General features: G+C 43.4%; 1 protein-coding gene across 8 annotated transcripts in view; it reads left to right on the top strand.

Annotated features, from left to right (window-relative positions):
- Positions 1-21152, top strand: part of MTSS1 (MTSS I-BAR domain containing 1) — a 165232-nt gene that overhangs the window by 25149 nt on the left and 118931 nt on the right. For 7 of the 8 annotated variants that reach the window (XM_073794726.1, XM_073794727.1, XM_073794728.1 and 4 more), the window contains one exon: positions 382-455. In XM_073794726.1, the coding sequence (XP_073650827.1) occupies positions 382-455 (74 nt within the window). Of the gene's footprint in view, positions 1-381; positions 456-1352; positions 1373-21152 lie in introns of those variants that run through there. The other variant, XM_073794730.1, reaches the window with a different exon arrangement.

The raw sequence follows: 21152 nt of genomic DNA, 5'->3' as shown, positions 1-21152 counted from the left end.
CTAAAATCACTTTCATGTATACCATTTATATTTTTTAATAAATTGTTCTTTTAGGCAGAAATACCTTTTTCCTCATTGGTGAAATTTTAACCTGGTGATAATTTATACTCTTGGGTGGAATGGGGTGGGAAGAGTTGCTAGCATTTATTGACTAGCGCTGCACGACCTGGACGTTATCGGGGGAGAGTGCTAATATGAGAAGGAGAAAGTTTTCTTAAGAATAACGTGGGTCCACAAAGCCAATGGTTGTCCATGTCCAGTCGGGTTCTCTCTCCTGGAGGGTTACTTTCAGTCCTCAGCAGCAGTTGCAGCCTTTTTTGCTGTCTTGCATCTGCTAGTATGAGACATTCCTCATGCTTTTGTTTTCTGTTTGCATCTTAGGACAACAGTAGTAGCAGCAGCTGCCTTCTTGGATGCCTTTCAGAAAGTGGCTGACATGGCCACCAACACACGTGGTAAGCAGGTGGAGGGATGGCTCCCAGCATTGACGGCGCTCAGCGTGTGGGCTCTTACCCTTGGGCGCTTTACAAGAATATAGAGCTTAAGTTATCAGAGCTTAGCTGACTCATATTTAAAAATATATAGATTTTTTAACTCTGTGGGATTCCACATCGTAGAAGCTGCAAATCGTTCTCTAGATAATAAAGTGCACGAGAAGAGTGAAAAATAAATGAAAGGAACCACTATTTATGCCTGAGATGGCTTGTTGTGTTTTTAAATTAATTAATCAATCAATCAATCAGTTAATTAATTGGCTGCCTTGGGTCTGCATTGCTGCACGCGGGCTTTCTCTAGTTGCGGCGAGCAGGGACTACTCTTCGTTGTGGTGCGTGGGCTTCTCATTGCGGTGGCTTCTCTTGTTGCGGAGCACGGGCTCTAGGTGTGTGGGCTCAGTAGTTGTGGCTCGAGGGCTCTGGAGCACAGGCTCAGTAGTTGTGGTGCACGGGCTTAGTTGCTCCATGGCATGTGGGATCTTTCCGGACTAGGGGTCAAACCCATGTCCCCTGCATTGGCGGGTGGATTCTTAACCACTGCGCCACCGGGGAAGTCCTGGCTTGATATGTTTTTGTGATTACTTTTAATGATCTGATTGTAGAGTCCTGAGCTGTGTGTTTGCTTGCAATTTGTTTTTCCCTCATGTGTCATCTTAAGATTTTCCTCAATCCCTTGTGGAATGAGAAGCAGTGAGAATGATGGGTTAGACCATTTTTTCTAGGTTCCCACAAAACGAGGAAACCTATTATAAGTAGCGTCCTATTGTGTTGTGTCTGTTTGTGTGTCTCCCACATTTGACTGCAAACCCCTACAGGTATAGACTAGACGGTGACGTGTGCGTGTCTGAACCCTCCCAAAACATAGTACCTGGAACACAGTAAGTGTTTAAAGTATGTTTATTAAATCAATGACAAAGGGAAATCTTTTGAAAATTTGTAATGGTTTTTCAGTGACTGTGAATCGTAGAAAAGAATATTCATAACATGTGAAAGGTGTAGAGAAGAAAGTAAATCTGTCTGTATCCAGCACCATCATTAGAAATGTGACATTACCCATAACCTAGAGACCCCCCCATTCAAAGGGGGTGCTTTCCTTTTCATTCTCAGAGAATCTCTCCTGCCTCTTTTTTTTGCCGCCTTTCTGCGTCTGCTTGTGCACTGACGGCTGTATGCCTGTTCTTGTCATTGTCTTGGTGACATGGGAAAATGTGGGTGTTGGAGGCCACTGTTGGGGGGATTGTTCCCAGTCACACAAGAGTTAAGCTTATCTGAAGCCCATGATGGGTATGTACCTCCACTGGGTTTCAGTATGTACCCATTTACCATAGGTGCTTAATTAAATATTCAAATGAATTTGCAGTGAGGACTCTTCTCATTTAAGATGCTTGAAAACCGCTGATATTTCAGGCAGTGTCATGGGGCCACAAAAATCAATATATTACTCGACATGTCCTGGAGGAGCTTGTAGTGGCAGGGGGGTGGGGGGCATGCTATGTGCAAATGAAGAATTTCAGTGTGGAAATAATATGTTTGGTATGGTAATAGTGGTAGAACAGAGTGCTGGGGGAGTATGGAAAAGTGAGCAATTAACTCAGCTCAGGGAGTCGAGGAAATTCTCCCAGGAGAAGTAGTATTTCTCCTCATTTCCAAGATGCCAGCGGTGTTTCAGAAGGTTCCCTAGGAGAGTGTGATGGAGACATCAGAGCATTGGTTTCTTCATCTGGCTTGACATGGGTCTTACCCAGTATCTTTTTCTAAGCCCCTTAAAAATTTTGTTACGTAACACATACGTGTGTGTTATGGAACCTTTAGAATATACAAGTATAAAGAGGAATACGATGGTCATGCCAGTGTTCACTGCTGTTAGTGTTATTGGGTCGGTTTTATCATATTTTCTTCGACCGCGGCAGGATCTGGACTTGGACTCATCAGTCATATGGATGTCTTTCTAGAATAGCCATCAGAGTGTGTCTCTCTTAAAAGAGTTGCTCCATTATTTTAAAGAACTTACGTATCTGGTGTTGCATTTTTGAGGCTCTGTGGTTCGTAAGTTTATATTTTAATGTTTAATTACTGGATGGACCCTAAAGGATAGAATAGAGATGTATCCCCTGATTGTCCGTAATTTCCTGCAGTGCGAACCTGGGTTTTTGCAGACGCTGCTTCTGAGAGTGGTTCTCGGTGGGAAATGGAAGGGCCTGCAAGTTCTCATGGTTGAAGGCAGGAAAAACAATTATTTGTGGGAAAAGAAACCAGAGTAGCCTCTCTGTGGTGCTGGCGGAGGTAGAGAAGGAGTTTGGAGGTGATGTCGTTGACAAAAGACAAATAATGTCACAGGGAACAAGATCCCTGCTTTGAGATTATATACATATATATATATTTAATTTATTTTATTTTTGGCTGTGTTGGGTCTTCGTTGCTGTGCTTGAGCTTTCTCTAGTTGCGGCAAGCGGGGGCTACTCTTCGCTGTGGTGCGCGGGCTTCTCATTGCAGTGGCTTCTCTTGTTGCGGAGCAGGGCTCTAGGCGCACGGGCTTCAGTAGTTGTGGTGCGTGGGCTCAGTAGTTGTGGCTCGTGGGCTCTAGAGTGCAGGCTCAGTAGTTGTGGCGCACGGGCTTAGTTGCTCCGCGGCATGTGGGATCTTCCCGGACCAGGGCTCGAACCCGTGTCCCCTGCATTGGCAGGTGGATTCTTAACTACTGCGCCACTAAGGAAGGCCCCTGCTTTGATATATTTTTAAACCATTTGACTTTAGGTCACTTTTAGCAATACCAGAATACTTTACATCTCGATGTCTAGAATCCATATGCACTGGGAGGAAATAACTTTATTGAATATGGGAGTGTGAGAACTCACATGACCTAAAAAATGTATGGTTGATACAAAAAAGATATGTTTTATGGAGATGATAAGAGAGAAACTTGAATGCACATCTTATGTTCAGTAAGCATCAAATTAGTTGTATTAAGTTACTTTTTACTTAACAATTGAAGAATATAGAACGTGCTCTTTAGTTTAAAAAAAAGTCGTGTAACGAAGTATATAAAGTAAAATCTACCCTCTCAGTACCATTTGCAGAGATTGGGCTTAGTGTCTTTTATAGGCTTTTTTGCATACTTAAACACATATGGGAGAAAAATTACTCGTAGAACAATAGGTAGGTTGATATATGGAATCAAATATATTTGTAAGATCTTTTTCAAAAGGTAACCTGTAAGAAACATTATTCCCGTGCTTTTACTCCCCAGTATATTATAATTATCTTTCTATGTCAGTACCTAGAGATCTACCTCATTGGTTCTACCAGCCAAATGGAATTTCACTGTCTGGATGTAGCACGATTTAATCATTTTTCTTTTTTTTTTTTTTTTTTTTTTTTGCTGTACGCGGGCCTCTCACTGCTGTGGCCTCTCCCGTTGTGGAGCACAGGCTCCGGACGCACAGGCTCAGCGGCCGTGGCTCACGGGCCCAGCCGCTCCGCGGCACGTGGGATCTTCCCAGACCAGGGCACGAACCCGCGTCCCCTGCATCGGCAGGCGGACTCTCAACCACTGCGCCACCAGGGAAGCCCAAATCATTTTTATTTTGAGGAATATTTAGATTATTTCCACTTACGTACTGTTACAAGCTACACCGCAGTTAATGTCCATGTATACATCCTTTTGGAGATCTATGGGTAATCTCTTTTAATGGTGTATGCACCTCCAAGGAAATGAAGAATCTGTTAAAAAAAAAAAAAAAGCTTCAATCTGTTTTGGTCAGCAGCAAATATATTTGGGCTTGTGGTCATTACAGGGTGTAACTTTGATGCAGTTTGAAGTTTGATATCTACCCTCTATGGAAAGTCCAGTCTCTTGCTTAGAGCCTTTAGATATCATATTTTTTGAGTCTTTCTTGCTGGAAAGATGAGAAGGCAATAGCAGTTATTCTTAAATGAGTCTCTTTTGGGCTGGTATCCAGAATCTCAAGCTAGCAGGTCTCTGGTTTCCAAAATATTAGCATTCCATCTTGTTTCCCAAAGGGAATGGCTCTGAAAGGTCTTTGTCCCTTTTAGCAAATATTTTGCAGTAGCTATGAATATAATTTATTTAGGAAAATCTTCTAAAGCTAGGCATTATAAGAGCAAAATCAATCTAGTCATATAGCTATTAAGTAGAACGTGGAAGTACATTAGAACTCTGTTGTATTCTTTTTTTTTCTTTTTTTTTTTTTTTTTGTGGTACGCGGGCCTCTCACTGGTGTGGCCTCTCCCGTCGCGGGGCACAGGCTCCGGACGCGCAGGCTCAGCGGCCATGGCTCACGGGCGCAGCCGCTTCGCGGCACCTGGGATCTTCCCGGACCAGGGCACGAACCCGTGTCCCCTGCATCGGCAGGCGGACTCTCAACCACTGCGCCACCAGGGAAGCCCTCTATTCATTTTTTTTAACGAAAGAGTGTAAGTCGCTATTATAATGTACATGTTTAAGTGAATAATTAAACCATAATGAAATTTAAGAGTTAATCAACACCATAATACATACAGTTCCATATTTTTTTGATGTTTGCACTCTGGAATGAATGTACAACTTGTGTTCAGTGTGAAAGTACCCCTGTTTCTGTGTTATTGGCCGCAAAGAATTAGTGTCTAGGCATTTGTTGTACAAAGGATGCCTGACTTTTGTGAGGCAGGGTCTTCATTTTCTTCGTGTCCATGATGGACCAGCACACGGGCTGTCATAGGAGTTGTTGAACTGACTGGTGTGCATTTGTCTGGGTTGCTTAAAAAAAGACAAGGAAAAGAACAAAGGTGGGGGGAGGCTTCTCAACCCTCGGTGGCTGGTGTTGGGGAGTAGCATTCCTACACCTGTAAGCGTGCAGCCTGGTGCCCCCCTTTCACTGGAAGGCAGGGGCACGTCTTAGTTAGCACTGGCCCTTCGTGGCCCTTGCATCATTTGCTTGTGTCAGCTAGGGCCTTTGAGAGCATAATGGTGTGTGACTTTCATTTTTGGCTGCCTCAGTGTGCCTCTGTAATTACTGTATATCTTTGAAAAACCATCTCCGGGATGTTGAGATGATAATACACCAAACCCAGAGTGAGGAGTTTAAGATTCTAAGAAGGAAGGAAATGGATCCCCAGACGACTAGATCATCTCTAATCACCTTTATTGAATACGTAACACGGGCTGTGTCCTTCGTGCTTTACATGGATTGAGTCTTTTCATTCTCGAAACAGCACTGTGAGGTCAGTGCTTATGACCTCCATTCTAGATGATGAAATCTGGACGAAGAGAGCTAAACCGACCAAGGTCACATGGCTTGGAAGTGGGGAGACTGAAGCCTGGCCCAGAGTCTAGATTTTAACCATTAAATTATGATTCCTCATGTAAGGTGCTCCTGGCTTTAGTATAAACTTCAGTTTGCTTTTAAAGTTACTTGATCCTGAATGCATTAAAAAAAAAACAATCTGTGTAGCACCTTGGAGTAATGAATAGATTGGGAGCTGGGATGCCTGGGTTTGTCTTCTGCTTGGCCAGCTACGTGACCCTGAATAATTTTGTTTCACTTCTCCGGGCTTTGATTTCCCCACTTGTAGAAGGAGTTTTCCCAGGACCTAGTAGGGTCCTAGATGATCGCAGGTAACCTTTTTCAGCTCTAATATTCTACGATTTAAAATCTCCTTTTGGCCCTATTAAATCTTAAAATACGAATGAAGTTGGACAGTCTAAAATTTCTCTTTCTATATTATCTTTAGAGTTTCCAGTTTTCACTCTGGGGACAAAGGGAGTGGAAGGAAGTAGAGGTTAAGCAGAGGATAAAGGAGAGAGAAGGTTAGGCGAGAAATACGGTTAGAAGAGACCCGCAATGTGTGCGTGAGGAGGGCAGGTGGAAGCTGGAACTTTCACAACAGCCAGCGAGGTCCAGGCGGTCAGAGGTGGACTTTAATCAGTGAGCCTGGATTGCCGAGATGAAGACAGTCAGTCTTCACTGACTGTGGAGACTGTCTTGATGAAGACAGTCTCCACAGCTTAACACTGAATGGCACAGTCGTGGTTCTTAAAAATACGTTGTGTTTTTAGTATAGAGTGCGTTAAACGCCACGCTCTCCTCGTCTCGCTGCGTGGATCCTGTCGCTCAGGAGGCTTGTTTTAAGGTACAGATTTCAGAGCCCTGCCTTATACCTGTGGTTACTGATTAACTGGGGGGTGGGGGTGGAGTGGGATGGCGCTTAGGAATCTCAGATTTTTTAAGGCTTCCCAGGAGAATAAGGCCTCTCGCCATCTTGCCGTCACCCACCTGTCCAATGACATCTCTACCCACGGCCGGCAGTTCCACCCACAAAAAAATGCTCTCTGCTCCCTGAATCCCTTAAAACCTTTGATCCCTTTCTTCTTGCACATGTGCATTCCAGACCTGGAGTGCCCTTCCCAGCCCACCCCCTCTCTGCCCCCTTTAGATGTTTGAGGAGCTTCGGCTTGTCTTCCTAGACCAGTTTGAGAGTCACATCACCTGTGAACCTTTTGTCCCCCACCACTCCCACTCCTCTGTCCCCAGGGTAAATTGGGTCTCAGGCCTGAGGCCTCTGTAGCACCTTCTCCCGCTAGAGTGTTGACCTCCCTGTGTGGTCACCATCTTCCCCACTAGACTCAACTGCCTCCAGGGCAGGGCCTGCATCCTGCTTCTCTCTGAGGAACCCAGGTTCCCAAATGCTGGTAAGTATCTGGCATTTAGCAGGGGGCAGACAGTGTTTGTAAGCAGCCCTTGGAGGGTCCAGGTGAAGAAGGCTGTCATCTCTGGGGGCAGGAGGCTGGTGAGATGGGGTCTTTGGCCAGATTCCACTTAGGAGTTCAGAATTTGAATCTTGGGACCCTTCTCTGAGGTTGAGTCTCAGGACTGAGTGAGTTTGTATTTCATTGTAGCCAAAGAGGGCCCAGCAAATCCATGATGGCGGTCACAGGAAGGGGACAGGTAGGTTAAAGGCAGCTACCTGCTCTTGGCTGGGGTGGGGGAAAAGGGGGAATCTTCGCTTTTAGGGGAGGAGGCGACAGGAAGCTGTTTTCAAGAGGCAGCCGGACTGGTTTTGTTTGCCCCCAAGTTTTACTTTAACCAGGTTGTTTAATTGAAACTTCACTGGCCCTTAACTTCTGGATTGACTTCGGTGTTTGAGACCTGAACTTTCTTTCATGTAATTAAGTCATGATTTCTACCTAGGAAGCTACTCAGCCACAAACCGAAAAAAATAAATAAAATAAAATAAGGTCATAAAAAAATTTTTTGCAGACCTGGAACTGCATATTCTTTGAAGATGACCTTAAAGAAACATGGACACTTTCATTCACTTAATTAAAAATAAAAAAGCATAAAACTGCAACCCGCCAATCTATAGATGTGGCAATAGATCACTAAACTGGTTTTGTACTTGGATGTGCCAGTTCAGGTTTCTTGGTTATTTTTTTATTTTTATTTTTTGCGGTACGCGGGCCTCTCACTGTGGTGGCCTCTCCCGTTGCGGAGCACAGGCTCTGGACGCGCAGGCTCAGCGGCCATGGCTCACGGGCCCAGCCGCTCTGCGGCATGTGGGATCTTCCCGGACCGGGGTACGAACCCGTGTCCCCTGCATCGGCAGGTGGACTCCCAACCACTGCGCCACCAGGGAAGCCCCTCCTTAGTTATTTTTGGTTATTGTCCTTAGGATTCTTAAAGGAGGAGAGACCTTATGAGTATTTGAGAAACAGCTCAGTTGTAATTTTCCTTTAAGAGCCAAGCTTATTGTTTTGAAAGATTCAAGGAGAGTGTATTAATTTTTCTGATGATCTTACTCCAACTGAGGCTTTATAGATAATGGGGAGCAAAAGGAATCTAGCAGAATGCATCTGGAGCCTCAAAGTTTTATGGAAACCTGCTGGTGTTAATTTTACTTAGAGTCTGTATATGGTTGCCATAGTGCCAAGCTCTGATTTTCTGGAGGCTTAGCACATTATAGATGCCCAGGAAACAGTTGCTGATTTGTTAAATAAAAATTGATAAAGTGAAAGTACTTCATATCTTGCTTGCATAGTGGATGGACCAGCAGCTGGTTTCTCTAATGTTTTAAAACATGAATCTAGGGAGGCTGTATTGACAATGACCTAGAAACTCTCTATTGCCTTTCATTTTTGGGGTTTTGAATTTGACCTCTTGATTTTGATTCATATGAATTATTCTGAGGAAGCCCAAAGCCAATTTTGCCCTGCTGGTAGTTACATCTTTTTCTTAAAAATTTATTTATTTTTAATTTTTATTTATTTTTCGGCTGTGTTGGGTCTTTGTTACCGCGCGCGGGCTTTCTCTAGTTGCCGCGAGCGGGGGCTGCTCTTCGTTGCGGTGCGTGGGCTTCTCATTGCGGTGGCTTCTCTTGTCACGGAGCACGGGCTCTATGTGTGAGGGCTCAGGAGTTGTGGCTTGCGGGCTCTAGAGCGCAGGCTCAGTAGTTGTGGCGCACGGGCTTAGTTGCTCCCCGGACCAGTGCTCGAACCCGTGTCCCCTGCATTGGCAGGCAGATTCTTAACCACTGTGCCAGCAGGGAAGCCCAGTAGTTACATCTTGAAAATTCTCATTGCTGTATTGTAGGTGGGTGTGGGGAGTAAGTAAGAGCAAAGCTATGAAAAATAAGAACATTTGTAGTTGATTAAAGTAGGAAATTGGATGAGCCAAGACAAAGCTACCTTTTCTCCCATATTTCTTGTTTCCTTTTAATTGCGTTGCTCTTTTGCCAGGGCTTAACACATCCTGCGTGTGCCATGGTGAGTGACCCCGATGCGGTCCTGGCCTCGTGGAGCTTTTAGGCTGGGCCAAGGCTGTTCTCTGTGATAGAATTTTCTGTGATGATGGAAATGTTATGTGTTTTTGCTGTCCAGTGTGGTCGCTTGAGATTATCAAGCACTTAAAAGGTGGCTAGTGTAACTGAAGAACTGAATTTATAATTTAAAATTTTTAATTAGTTTTAATTAATTTTAATTTAAATAGCCACATATACCTAGTGGCTACCACATGACACAGCATGAATATAAGGAGTATAACAATTCCTACAAAGAAAGGCTAACAGGAAGTGTACATATTTTATGAGTCATCTGATTTATTCTGTTTTATATCAGAAAGCTTTACTGAGAGCTTACTGTATACCTAGTAAAGAATGCACAGAGGTGTTGTTTCTGGGGCACTGGGTCGGTGGGTGGTAGAAAGGTTTAGACGGGCATGTGGTGGTGGAGTGTTAGGTGGAGAGGTACATGTAAACGATAATAATTCCCAACAATAAATGCTTCCACCTTCTTTTTATAGCATGTCCGTTTCATGCATTCTCAGTGGATAAGATATCATTCCAAAGGGGGTGGAAATTGGTTCTTGAGGAGAGAAGGGGTTCTTACCCTTTTTATGTATCAGGTAGAGATATGCATACAGTAATACGCAGACATACATAGGTCTGTGGAATTAACGTTTTATGAGGAGTGGGGTGATTAGGAAAAATGTGTCCAAAAAAGGCTCTTTATGGGAGCAGAAAAAACGGTCAAGCTTGAGAAAACTGTTTTGTGATGAAGCCTAGCTTTTAAGAAAGGTCAGCCTTTTGCTTGTTGCCCCCTTCAAGGTACATTTAAGGAATTTTCGTGAACCTGAGGAGGGTGATTGCTGTTGGTGTATCTCCTTTACTTGAAATATCTTGGCAAAACGAATCCGTATCACCAGATTCTGTAGTCAGAAAGTCACCTAGTGTTGAACAATAAGTGGATTCAGAGGCATCCAAGACTGGCTTGCCTTCTCACGGTTATGTATTCACCATTTGTAAATATTCTGAATCGTGATGAATGCAAAGAACAACTTTAACGCTGGGTTGTGTCAAACTGCCCTTTATTAATTGGGCTCTGTGGCTGTAATCCTTTTAATGAGGATATGTATGTGTGTCTGTCTGTCTATACACACACATATCTATACAACCAGTATCTGTAACAACATCTATAACAACCTTTGTGTATAACATATATATACACGTGTGTGTGTATGTATATATAAGCATATACCTATACATACATATATATATTAGCTGAAAGAACTGAAGCATTGGACTGGTCTTAGTAGCAGATTCTTGCTTAGAATGACAGAGAGACAAATTCTCTGTTCCAGAACAACTGGTTTCTATGTAGAGCTCATCTTTGATATGCTTACAACTTTGCTGAGGGCTATGGTGGGACCGAAACCTGGAATAGCCTTCGTGTAGCCTTAGTCACTTCCTTCAGCCCCTCAAGCTATAATGCCTTTTGAAATGAGCTCATAAATGTGCATTCCGCTCTGGGTTTCATTATTTTGATGTTCTTCTACTCTGATGGACCTGGAGTCATTTTAACGCATCAGCACAATACATTTAATCCTGCATACTCTGCTTAGGATAAAACAACTTTTTAAAAGTGGCCCTGTGAATGTGAGGTTTGTCTTACCATTTTCCATTGTTTAAAAATGTCATTAGTTTTTGGTTTGCTTTACATGAAACTCAGACTTGGTGTTGAGTTTAGCACAGTAGGGAGACATGTGGATTTTAAACTTTTTTTTTACAAAGCACACTATAGGTAAGGACGAGGAATAACAAAGGAATCCATATGTTCATTGAGTATTTTCATTGAATAAATTTCTAAAAATCTTATTTTCTGTTTTTTCCCCCTCCTCTGTTGTGTTAAAGGAGTTACGAGATGGGGACTTCGTATACTCAATTAATTTGATGGGCAAATTGGTATATTCCAGGAGATTTGGAATCATGAGTCAAGCATCACTGGTGCTGAAATGAAAATCCCTCATTTCCAATCCCATCTTGATACTAAAAGTGATCCCTGACAGGAGCAGCGTTTCCCGCTCTACAGGTGGCTTATTATTGATCTTTGATTGGGTAGCAACAGTTGCCAGAGCTGGGCTGTTTCCTTGTGGTTCCTTGTGGCCTGCCTAGATGGTATTTGGCTTTTCACTGCACCTTCCCGAAATGCCCTTGAACAGTTATTGTGCGTTAGCCTGAAGGGCACTAACCTGAGTCCCACTTTTACATACGTATCTTCTGGGTGTCCACAGCAGGATGTCACTAGAATCCTAATATCCTCTACCAGGGAGAGTTAGGGATGTAAAAATCCCACACCCAAGCCCTTGTGTCCAGTTAAGGCTTGTCCTCCCACTGACCAAGAGGAGCATTTGCTCCCACTGAAGTCAGTAGTGTTTCTCTGGTTTGACTTAATTCAAGCAACGCCAGGGAAAATATGATGCATGCTGTTCTGTTTAACCTCGGCAGCCTTAATAAACGCTGGTGAATTACATGGTGGCGGTGGTAGCAGTGGCAGCGGGGAGGAAGGTCCAAGCGTGGAGGGGATGTGTGTTTTTATGGGTGACTGGGTCGGTCTGCGTGCAGCATGGTTATTTGTGTCATTAGGCAGTTTACATAATGAAGTGGTCTACTCAGCAGCTCCATCCTTCCAGCTGCCTGCGGGGCTGTCTGCACAAGCAGGGGGGGGACTCTCCCACCATCATCTCCCTCCCGCCCTCCTCCCCACCCTAGCTCTTTCCCTTTGCTTTTCGTTTTGGCTTAAAATAACTAAACCCCTCCACCCCATCCCGCTGCCACACACACAGACATACCAGAGTCACGTTTGGTAAAATATGAATTCGCATTAATGAAAAAGTGCAATTATTTGAATTCATACAGACGAGGCAATTTTTTTTTTTAAAACAATGCTTGCTTATGGAAGATCATTTGCCATAGAGTTGTGAACTTGGTTTGTTCTGCCTGCCTCAGATAAAAATAACCATTTGGAGTGTAAACATGAACTTGAAGACACTAGAAGTTGTCAAACTAGTATTTTTCTAGGCTGAGTCTGTTCTGCCTGATTGCATAGCTGCCTCCCCTCTGCTCAGATAAAGCCCCAGCCTGAAAACATGCACGAAATGTGAAAACTACTTTGAACTAAAAATTTCACCTTAGCTGTTCACTTGTGCTCTGCTGGAAGAAACATGTGGTATTGGGAAATCACGCAGAGAAGAGAGAAAGTGAGAGAAAAAGAATATCCCAAAGGTCTTGCCTCACCCAGAGTCTGGCAGTGAATTCTCCTGATATAATATAAAGAAATTTGATTCTTATACACTGCTTTTGGAAACATATCTGTGGCCTGACATGAGAATTACCAGGAGGTTTGATGCCTTGTTTTGTCTTGTTTAACATAATGCTCTGGTCTTTCATTTTTAGAAGGTAGAGAGTCTCTCTTGTAGACCATCTAGTAGGTAGTGCAACCTTTTCATTTTTACAGGGCACACTCAGCGAGCTGAAGTCACTTGCCTGAGGCCGCTCAGCTTGCAGTGGGGACAGTGGGATTCTCACTCTAGGTCAGGACTTTCTGTCCTGTGGTTTCCCCTGAAAGCCACCTGGCTAACCGCTTGTTGACTTCAGCTCTTGAGACCATTCAAGTAGGAAAGAACATGAGCTATGGAAAAAAGCTCGGTCCTGGGCTCTCAGTTGATTATTGTTAGTCAAGATTTTTGTTGGCTTGTTTGTTTATACGGAATCCTTGGTTGTCTGGTTTCCCAAAATAGTTTTCCACTTCCATTGCAGTCCTTTCTTTTTCTATAGAAGATGTTTTTGTTTTCTTTTAGGCCTGTATGTGTGTGTGTGTGTGACAGCCTGTTTTGCTTATATTTTAATCATCTGTTATGTTTGACATAAGCATATTTATCTGTAAGAATAACTTGGCTTCTTTCATCTACGTTGTCTTAGTTTTGTAAATACATTGATCTATGCGCGTGTGTGCGTGCACATACACACACATACACACACGGTATGGTTTTTGATTCCCAAATGTTTAAAATTGCCATGGGACATCTTATGTCTAGTAAAAAGATACTGCTGTGGAAATCTGCAGCATTTCCTGCTGTGAGTGCCAGGGCCCAGGGACCCCGGTTACCATGGAAACCAACATGGAGCCGCTGGGTGGTGCTTTCCTTTAGAGCTGCATTTGAGTGCATTTTGCAGTCAGCTACAGTGCTGCATCTTCCCCCCACCCCCTTTCACATTAGGAGGGGGAAAATGCTGAGTGATTACAAATAAAAAGAAACTACTGTTCCAGCCAAGGCAGAAAGAGATCTTTAAAATGTACTGTTTTAATGTGATTGCCCATAGTGGGGCAATACAGTTCTCTGAAGATGGCTAAAGGTACCTGATAAAATACAAAGGAATTGTGGAGGAGATAGTGAAAATGGAACCTTCATCCTGTGCTGCTGACCTGCAGGCTTCTTTTTGGGAATGACGGGCGTGCAAGACTGACACGGGCTTTACTCCCACTGACTCTGGTTGAGCCCGTTCAGTTTGTCGCAAGGGCTTGACGGCAGACAAAAAAGACCTTCAGCACTCTGCACGTGCCTGCCACCCTCCATTTCCTTTTTTTTTTTTTTTTTTGCGGTACGCGGGCCTCTCACTGCTGTGGCTTCTCCCGTTGAGCACAGGCTCCGGACGCGCAGGCTCAGCAGCCATGGCTCACGGGCCCAGCCGCTCCGCGGCATGTGGGATCCTCCCGGACCGGGGCACGAACCCGTGTCCCCCGCATCGGCAGGCGGACTCTCAACCACTGCGCCACCAGGGAAGCCCCACCCTCCATTTCCTGACCCCTCTCTCTCAGAACCCACCCAGAGAACCAGATCTGAGAGCCTGGAGAGCTCCCCCGAATTTTAGCCCTCGATTTGCCGTTTAAGCACGTGAGTGCCATCTGTCCTTGTTGAAAGGCTGTGCTGATTATGAGAGCGGTACTTCATTCGGATGATACCATTTAAAGCCAAGCGCAAGATGCGTTGCTTGTGCTGGACCCGGAGGAAAAAATGAACCGTGTCAACACACCCCTGACCTCCCACTGGTGGTGGTCCTGTTGGTCACTGGCCACAGGTGGGCTTCCAGCACGTTTGTGAGGGAGATGCAGTGATACCCAACGCCAGGCTCCCACTGCCCATCAACAGACTCCTGTTTCATGAGACTGAAGGATAATAAAATTGCATCCAGCCATGTTAGATGGATGCCTTTGTGCTCTGGTGTTTGCTTTTCCAAATGTGTGTGTATAAAGCAAATGCCAGGAGTGTGTGCTATTCGGAAACAGTGAAGTACCTTGGAGCCTTTGCCTGTTGCAGGCGGCTGGGACCTTAGTCCAGCCTTGGCCTTGAGGATCTACGGAGGGCCCTCTACCTGTTGAGGCTCTCAGCTAGCCTGATCTCATTGAGGAAGGTAGTAGGAACCCCGTTTTGCAAACAAGGGAAACCGGCCGGTGACTTGAAGCGCCTTGGTTAAAATGCCACACAGCTCTGAAGCAGCAGAGCCTGGAGTGTGTGTATCCGCTCTTCAGGACCCGTCAATCCACCTTCTTTCCACCTCTGAGTTCAGTTGGATATATGGAATCACCTGGGAATTTAGAGTCTCAGCCCAGCACTCTAGACATTTCGGGCTGCATAATTCTTTGTTGTGAGGGCTCTCCTGTGCATTACAGGCTGTTTAGCAGCATCTCTGGTCTCTGCTCCCCGGTTGTGAAAATCAAAAATATTTGTAGCCATTGCTGAATGTCCCCTGGTGGGGCAAAATGACCCTGATCGAGAACCACTGAGCTAGACCTCTTAGGTGTTTTTATTTGGCAGTTTAATGGACCCGCGGCTCTGCCTTTTCTTGAGGCGGTTGTGGACATCTTGGTTCATTTAAGCTAGGCTTTAAATTATTTGTAACAATTTTAGGATTTTAGAAATTTGACGGTCCATGCATTGTTTCATCTGGGAAATGACCACCATGCTGAGTTGTGTGTAAAACTTTATGAAGAGTCCACATCTTACCAAAAAGGAATGCTTCTTTTTTTACTCAAAGGCCATTTCCCACAGTGAAAATATGCAGGGTTTTTTTTTCCCCCCAAAAAAAGATTAACTCAAATAAGAACAGTGAAGGAGTTGAACGGAGTGTTGGAGTTTTCATTCTAGCTGAGCTGCCCTCCTTCTCGGAGAGGCTGTGCCTGGGTCAGGAGGCTGGCTGCAGGCCACGCAGGCCGTGTGGACTTGGTGGGTCAGTCTGAGCGGACACCCTTTGGTTTTGTCATATATGAGAGGACAGTCGGGTCTGCTGTACCTGCTTGTCAGGGTGACCGTGGAGCTCCAATGAGGTCGAGGCCGTGAGAACCCCAAACAGCTTTGACACAAGATTACCTGTCCCTTCTGGGGCCTCTGCTCACATCAGACGCGGTGGGTTCCCGGTCACTTCTAGATCCTGGCACTCACTCCTGATTCCACTTCTGATTTGTTTGCCTGTCTCCTCCCAGCTTTTGCCCCTACTCTAGATCCATTGAGGTCACTGTTTTTCCTCCCAAAATACTTTTTTTTTTGACATTTACAAGTTCCCCATTACTATTTTGTTTATTACTCTTACATTTTATTATGTTTTTTCTAATTATTACAAATATTTACATATATTACATATAATTATTTTATTATACTGCTTATTAGATTAGGGGTATTATAATAGGAAAATGAATGAATTTTGATTTTTCTTTTAATAATGTTTCATTTTTTTTCCTGCTTTACTAAAGTATGACTGGCAAGTGAAAATGTATATATTTAGGTTGCACAGTGAGATTTTTAAAGTTGTACAGCGTGATAACTTAATATACGTATTGTACGTTACGAAACGATGTCCACAGTCAAGTTAATTAATAGATCCATCACCTGTCATAGTTACCAGTTTGTGAAATGAACGTTGAGTGTTTTAGTTATCTCCCCCATGCTCGTGGGTAGGGAATGTCACCTTCCCCTGCGTGGGATGTTCTTCTCCCTTACCTCCCCCCGCATACTCCAACTGATCCCTTAAGGTTTCTCTCAGGCAGTCTGTCCTCTGGGAACCCTTTTCTCAGTCCTCAAAGGGGTTAGGAGCTGCGCCGTTTTGCTCCAAGCCCAGAATCTGGGCACCTCCTGCTCTCTCCCTGTTCCCTTACCAACCCGTGAGCTTCCTTAAGGCCAGGACTCATTCATTTATTAACAAATAGTGAGTGCCGTGGTGTGCCAGGCACAGTTGTTCTGTTTTAATGTGAAATTCACACAGCACAGAATTAACCGACTTAAAGTGAATGATTCAGTGGCATTTAGTGTTGTGCAACCACCACCCTTGTCTGCTTGCAAAGCACTTGCATCACCGCAAATTAAACCCTGGACCCAGGATGATGAAAGAGGTCTGGGGATGGCTAGGATAGTGGTGTTGGTTGTACAGCTGTGTGAATGTACTTGAATGCCACTGAACTGTAGCCTTAAAAATGGTTACAGTGCAAAGCCGACTTTTAGGGCAGTGAAAACACTCTCTGTGATACCATATAATGGATACGTGTCCTTAAACATTTGTTCACATCCATAGAATGTACAACACCAACGGTGAACCCTAATGTAACCTGGGGACTTTGGGTGATAATGATGTATTTGTGCAAAATTCATCAGTTGTAACAGATGTACCACTTTATTGGTGGATGTTGATTAGTTAGGGAAACTATGCATGTATGGGACAGGGAATATATGAGAAATCTCAGTACTTTCCCCTCAGTTTTGCTATGAACCTTAAACTGCTTTAAAGAAATAAAATCCTAATTAAAAAATGGTTATAATGGTAAATCTTACGTTAGGTATATTTCACCACAAGAAAACAAAAAAACCATGCCCATTAAGCATTTACTCTTCCCTCCCTTACCCTGGCCTGTTTTGTGTTGTATTCATCATTATTTCCTTAGCCATTAACAAAGTTGTTACTAAATAAAACTTTGTCATCTCTTCAACAGCTCTGTAATGGGAGCTGTACAAAGACAACTGATTTGTTTTTGTAATCTCTTCAATAGCTCTGTAATGCGAAAAGTTATCTTTAAGGCTATTTACTTATTTAAGGGTTTTCTACTTCTCTACCGATATCTCCATAGAAACGCCTCTTAAACCAAAGCTAATTTGTAAGTTTATCTGCCCATCTTGGTTATTTTTAGTTGACGTTTTGGGCTGATAATGGTGGTCTTGGTTCTGTACCTGGTGATGTGTGTCTGGCACACTTGGGAACAAAGAGTCTTTCAAATACATGTAGTCGTATCACATCTAAGGATGTTAAAGGTTTTTGATTACTCTTTCTTATGGAGGAGACAGAAAATGAAACCGTCCTTTCAGAAATCAACATTTTTACTCCGATTTTGTCCTTGAAGTGTGGCTGCCTTGTTAATCCTTTTCTTTCTGCTCACAAGTCACAAAATCTTGTTTTTCTCTGTTGCTCTATAATTTATAAAATTGTATTGCAGTTGGCTTGGGTAGAATTTACTTAAGCATCGTTGAGCCTCTAGATTTTCTTTCTGGCTTAGACAAAAGCATCATTAATTATGAATATGAATTCCTTTTGCAAAATGACAAGATTGAACATTTCCTCATGCCAATATCCCAGCTGTCTCATTCTGATGCTCAACAAAGACTTTTAGAGATTGTTTTTAATAGCCATGGTATCAGATACTAAAAAAAAAGCTGAAGAGAATGCAGAGTAGCTTACTGTTCATTTGTCTAGAAAAAACAAAACAAAACATAATGAAAGGTTTTGGTTTTAATGTGGCCGTTTCCACTCTTGTAATGCATTTGAGGTCTCAAAGTTTTAGTCATGGCTGCAAACCAAAGGATCATTCTCTAAAGTGTTCTGCTGTTGACAGATGCAAAATTCCATTTGTTCAGATGATCAGTGCTTGAGAACCCCAAGACTCAGGTCACCTTGTTGCCCACCCTCTGAGGAGCTGAAGCTCAGTCTTGGTTTGGCGATGGAGGTGATGGGATGGGAGGTGATGGAAGGGGCGTCGGTAGCCAGTCAGCCCTCACTGTTTGCCATCACTGAACCATTATGGCTTCACCACAGTCACAGGGTAGCTTCTATTCCTACCACTGCAGGAAGTAGCTAGGGTCTGATTTCACAACCTTCAGGCTTTTTACCACCATGTTCCGTTGCCTCAGTCCTGAGTGTGTCTGCCCAGCCATCGGTTGACCATCTCAGTGAGTCAGTTTCTGCTGTCCCTACTTGCCCTGTATCCTGTATTTTGCTGCCAGAGAAGTTGACCCAGATGTGGTCCTTCGTGTTAAAACCCTGGGAAGAGGTTGTCTTGCCTCTGGCCTCCAGCTGGGGTTTTCTAGACTGGAGATGGACCTATGTTGTTACATTCCTAAGTTTAGAGCTCAAGGCTCAGAGATTTTGTGTGTGCATGTGTTCATGCATGTGCTATTATTTGATAATATGCCACAGGTTGTTGAAAGACTTGGTTTCTGCTCAGTTTCTTGAGTAAGGATGTTTTGGGTCACTGTCCCCCTTCTGTTTTAAAATTTAATTTTCTGTTTTTGAATTTTGGACACTTCCTTTTTTTTAACATCTTTATTGGAGTATAATCGCTTTACAATGTTGTGTTGGTTTCTGCTGTATAATAAAGTGAATCAGCTGTATGCATACGTATATCCCCATATCCCCTCCCTCTTGCGTCTCCCTCCCACCCTCCCCATCCCACCCCTCTAGGTGGTCACAAAGCCCCGAGCTGACCTCCCTGTGCTATGCGGCTGCTTCCCACTAGCTATCTATTTTACATTTGGTAGTGTATATATGTCCATGCCACTCTCTCACTTCATCCCAGCTTACCCTTCCGCCTCCCTGTGTCCTCAAGTCCTTTCTCTATGTCTGTGTCTTTATTCCTGTCCTGCCCCTAGGTTCATCTGAACCATTTTTTTTTTTAGATTCCATATATATGCATTAGCACACTGTATTTGTTTTTCTCTTTCTGACTTGCTTTACTCTGTATGACAGACTCTAGGTCCATCCACCTCACTACAAATAACTCAATTTCGTTTCTTTTTATGGCTGAGTAATATTTCATTGTATATATGTGCCACATCTTCTTTATCCATTCATCTGTCAATGGACACTTAGGTTGCTTCCATGTCCTGGCTACTGTAAATAGAGTTGCAATGAACATTGTGGTACTTGACTCGTTTTGAATTATGATTTTCTCAGGGTATATGCCCAGTAGTGGGATTGGTGGGTCATATGGTAGTTCTATTTTTAGTTTTTTAAGGAAACTCCATACTGTTTTCCATAGTGGCTGTATCAATTTAACCTCAAAATGGATTAAAGACCTTCATGTAAGGCCAGACACTATAAAACTCTTAGAGGAAAACATACGCAGAACACTCTATGACATAAATCACAGCAAGATCCTTTTTGACCCACCTCCTAGAGAAATGGACACTTCCTTTTGAACCAAAGGCATTTGTGCGTAAGAAACTTTATTATTCTCATTTTTGGCTTACTTTAAACGGAAGCACTATAACATTAAACATGAACCCATCTGGCTTAGGTCACATGGAAAGAAAACGGGCCAGACAGTTCAATGTATTGTTGATTGACTACTTTAGAAAACATCAGGAGAGGATCCAAGATGGCCTGTTATGGTCAGAGGTTGAGCAAGGAAGGGCCGGACACCCACTTGTCAGTGTTTAAAAAACAAGACAGACGGTTAGCCGTACTTCTAAGCCCATCCATTCTTTCCCTGTCTTTCCATATTTTTTAAATTGAAGTATAGTTGCTGTACAGTGTTATATAAGTTACAGGTGTACAGTATAGTGATTCACAATTTTTAAAGGTTATGCTCCATTTGTAGTTATTATAAAATATTGGTTATATGCCCGGTGATATACAATATATGCTTGTAGCTTTTTTTTTAAATTAATCTGTTTTATTTTATTTAGTTTTGGCTGCGTTGGATCTTTGTTGCTGCGAGCGGGCTTTCTCTAGTTGTGGCGAGCGGGTGTTACTCTTCATTGCGGCTCGTGGGCTTCTCATTGCGGTGGCTTCTCTTTGGAGCATGGGCTCTAGGCACGCGGGATTCAGTAGTTGTGGCATGTGGGCTCAGTAGTTGTGGCTTGCGGGCTGTGGAGCACAGGCTCAGTAGTTGTGGCGCATGGGTTTAGTTGCTCCGTGGCATGTGGGATCTTCCCGGACCAGGGATTGAACCTGTGTCCCCTGCATTGGCAGGCGGATTCTTAACCATAGTGCCACCAGGGAAGTCCCTTTGCTTATAGCTTATTTTATACCTGACAGTTTGTACCTCTTAAACCTCTACTCCTGTATTGCCCCTCCCTCCTTCCCTCTCCCCACCGGTAAACACTAGTTTGTTCTCTGTATCTGTGAGTCTGCTTCTTTTTTGTTATATTCGCTAGTTTGTTGTATTTTTTAGATTCCACAGATAAGTGATATCATATATAGTATTTGTCTCTCTCTGACTTTTCACTTCGCATAATGCCCTCCGGGTCCATCCATGTTGCTGCAAATGGCAAATTTTCATTCTTTTTTATGGCTGAGTAGTATTCCATTATATATACATGTGTACGTATATATTTGCATGTGTGTGTGTATATATGTGCCACATCTTCTTTATCCATTCATCGGTTGATGGACACTTAGGTTGCTTCTGTATCTTGGCAGTTGTAAATAGTGCTTAAGCCCATCCATTTGTGTTTTCTTCGTAGTGTGATTTGGCTTTAGAAACTCTGTTGTTTCCTTTGATTGTATTTAGTATAAATTTGCCATGAAATGCTATTTCACATTACTGTATCTAGTCATGGGCTGTGTGTGTGT

The sequence above is a fragment of the Tursiops truncatus genome, chromosome 17, assembly GCF_011762595.2.
Source record: "Tursiops truncatus isolate mTurTru1 chromosome 17, mTurTru1.mat.Y, whole genome shotgun sequence".
NCBI lineage: Eukaryota > Metazoa > Chordata > Mammalia > Artiodactyla > Delphinidae > Tursiops > Tursiops truncatus.
The sequence above is the reverse complement of the archived record's forward strand: the minus strand, read 5'-3'. Positions and strand labels throughout refer to the sequence as shown.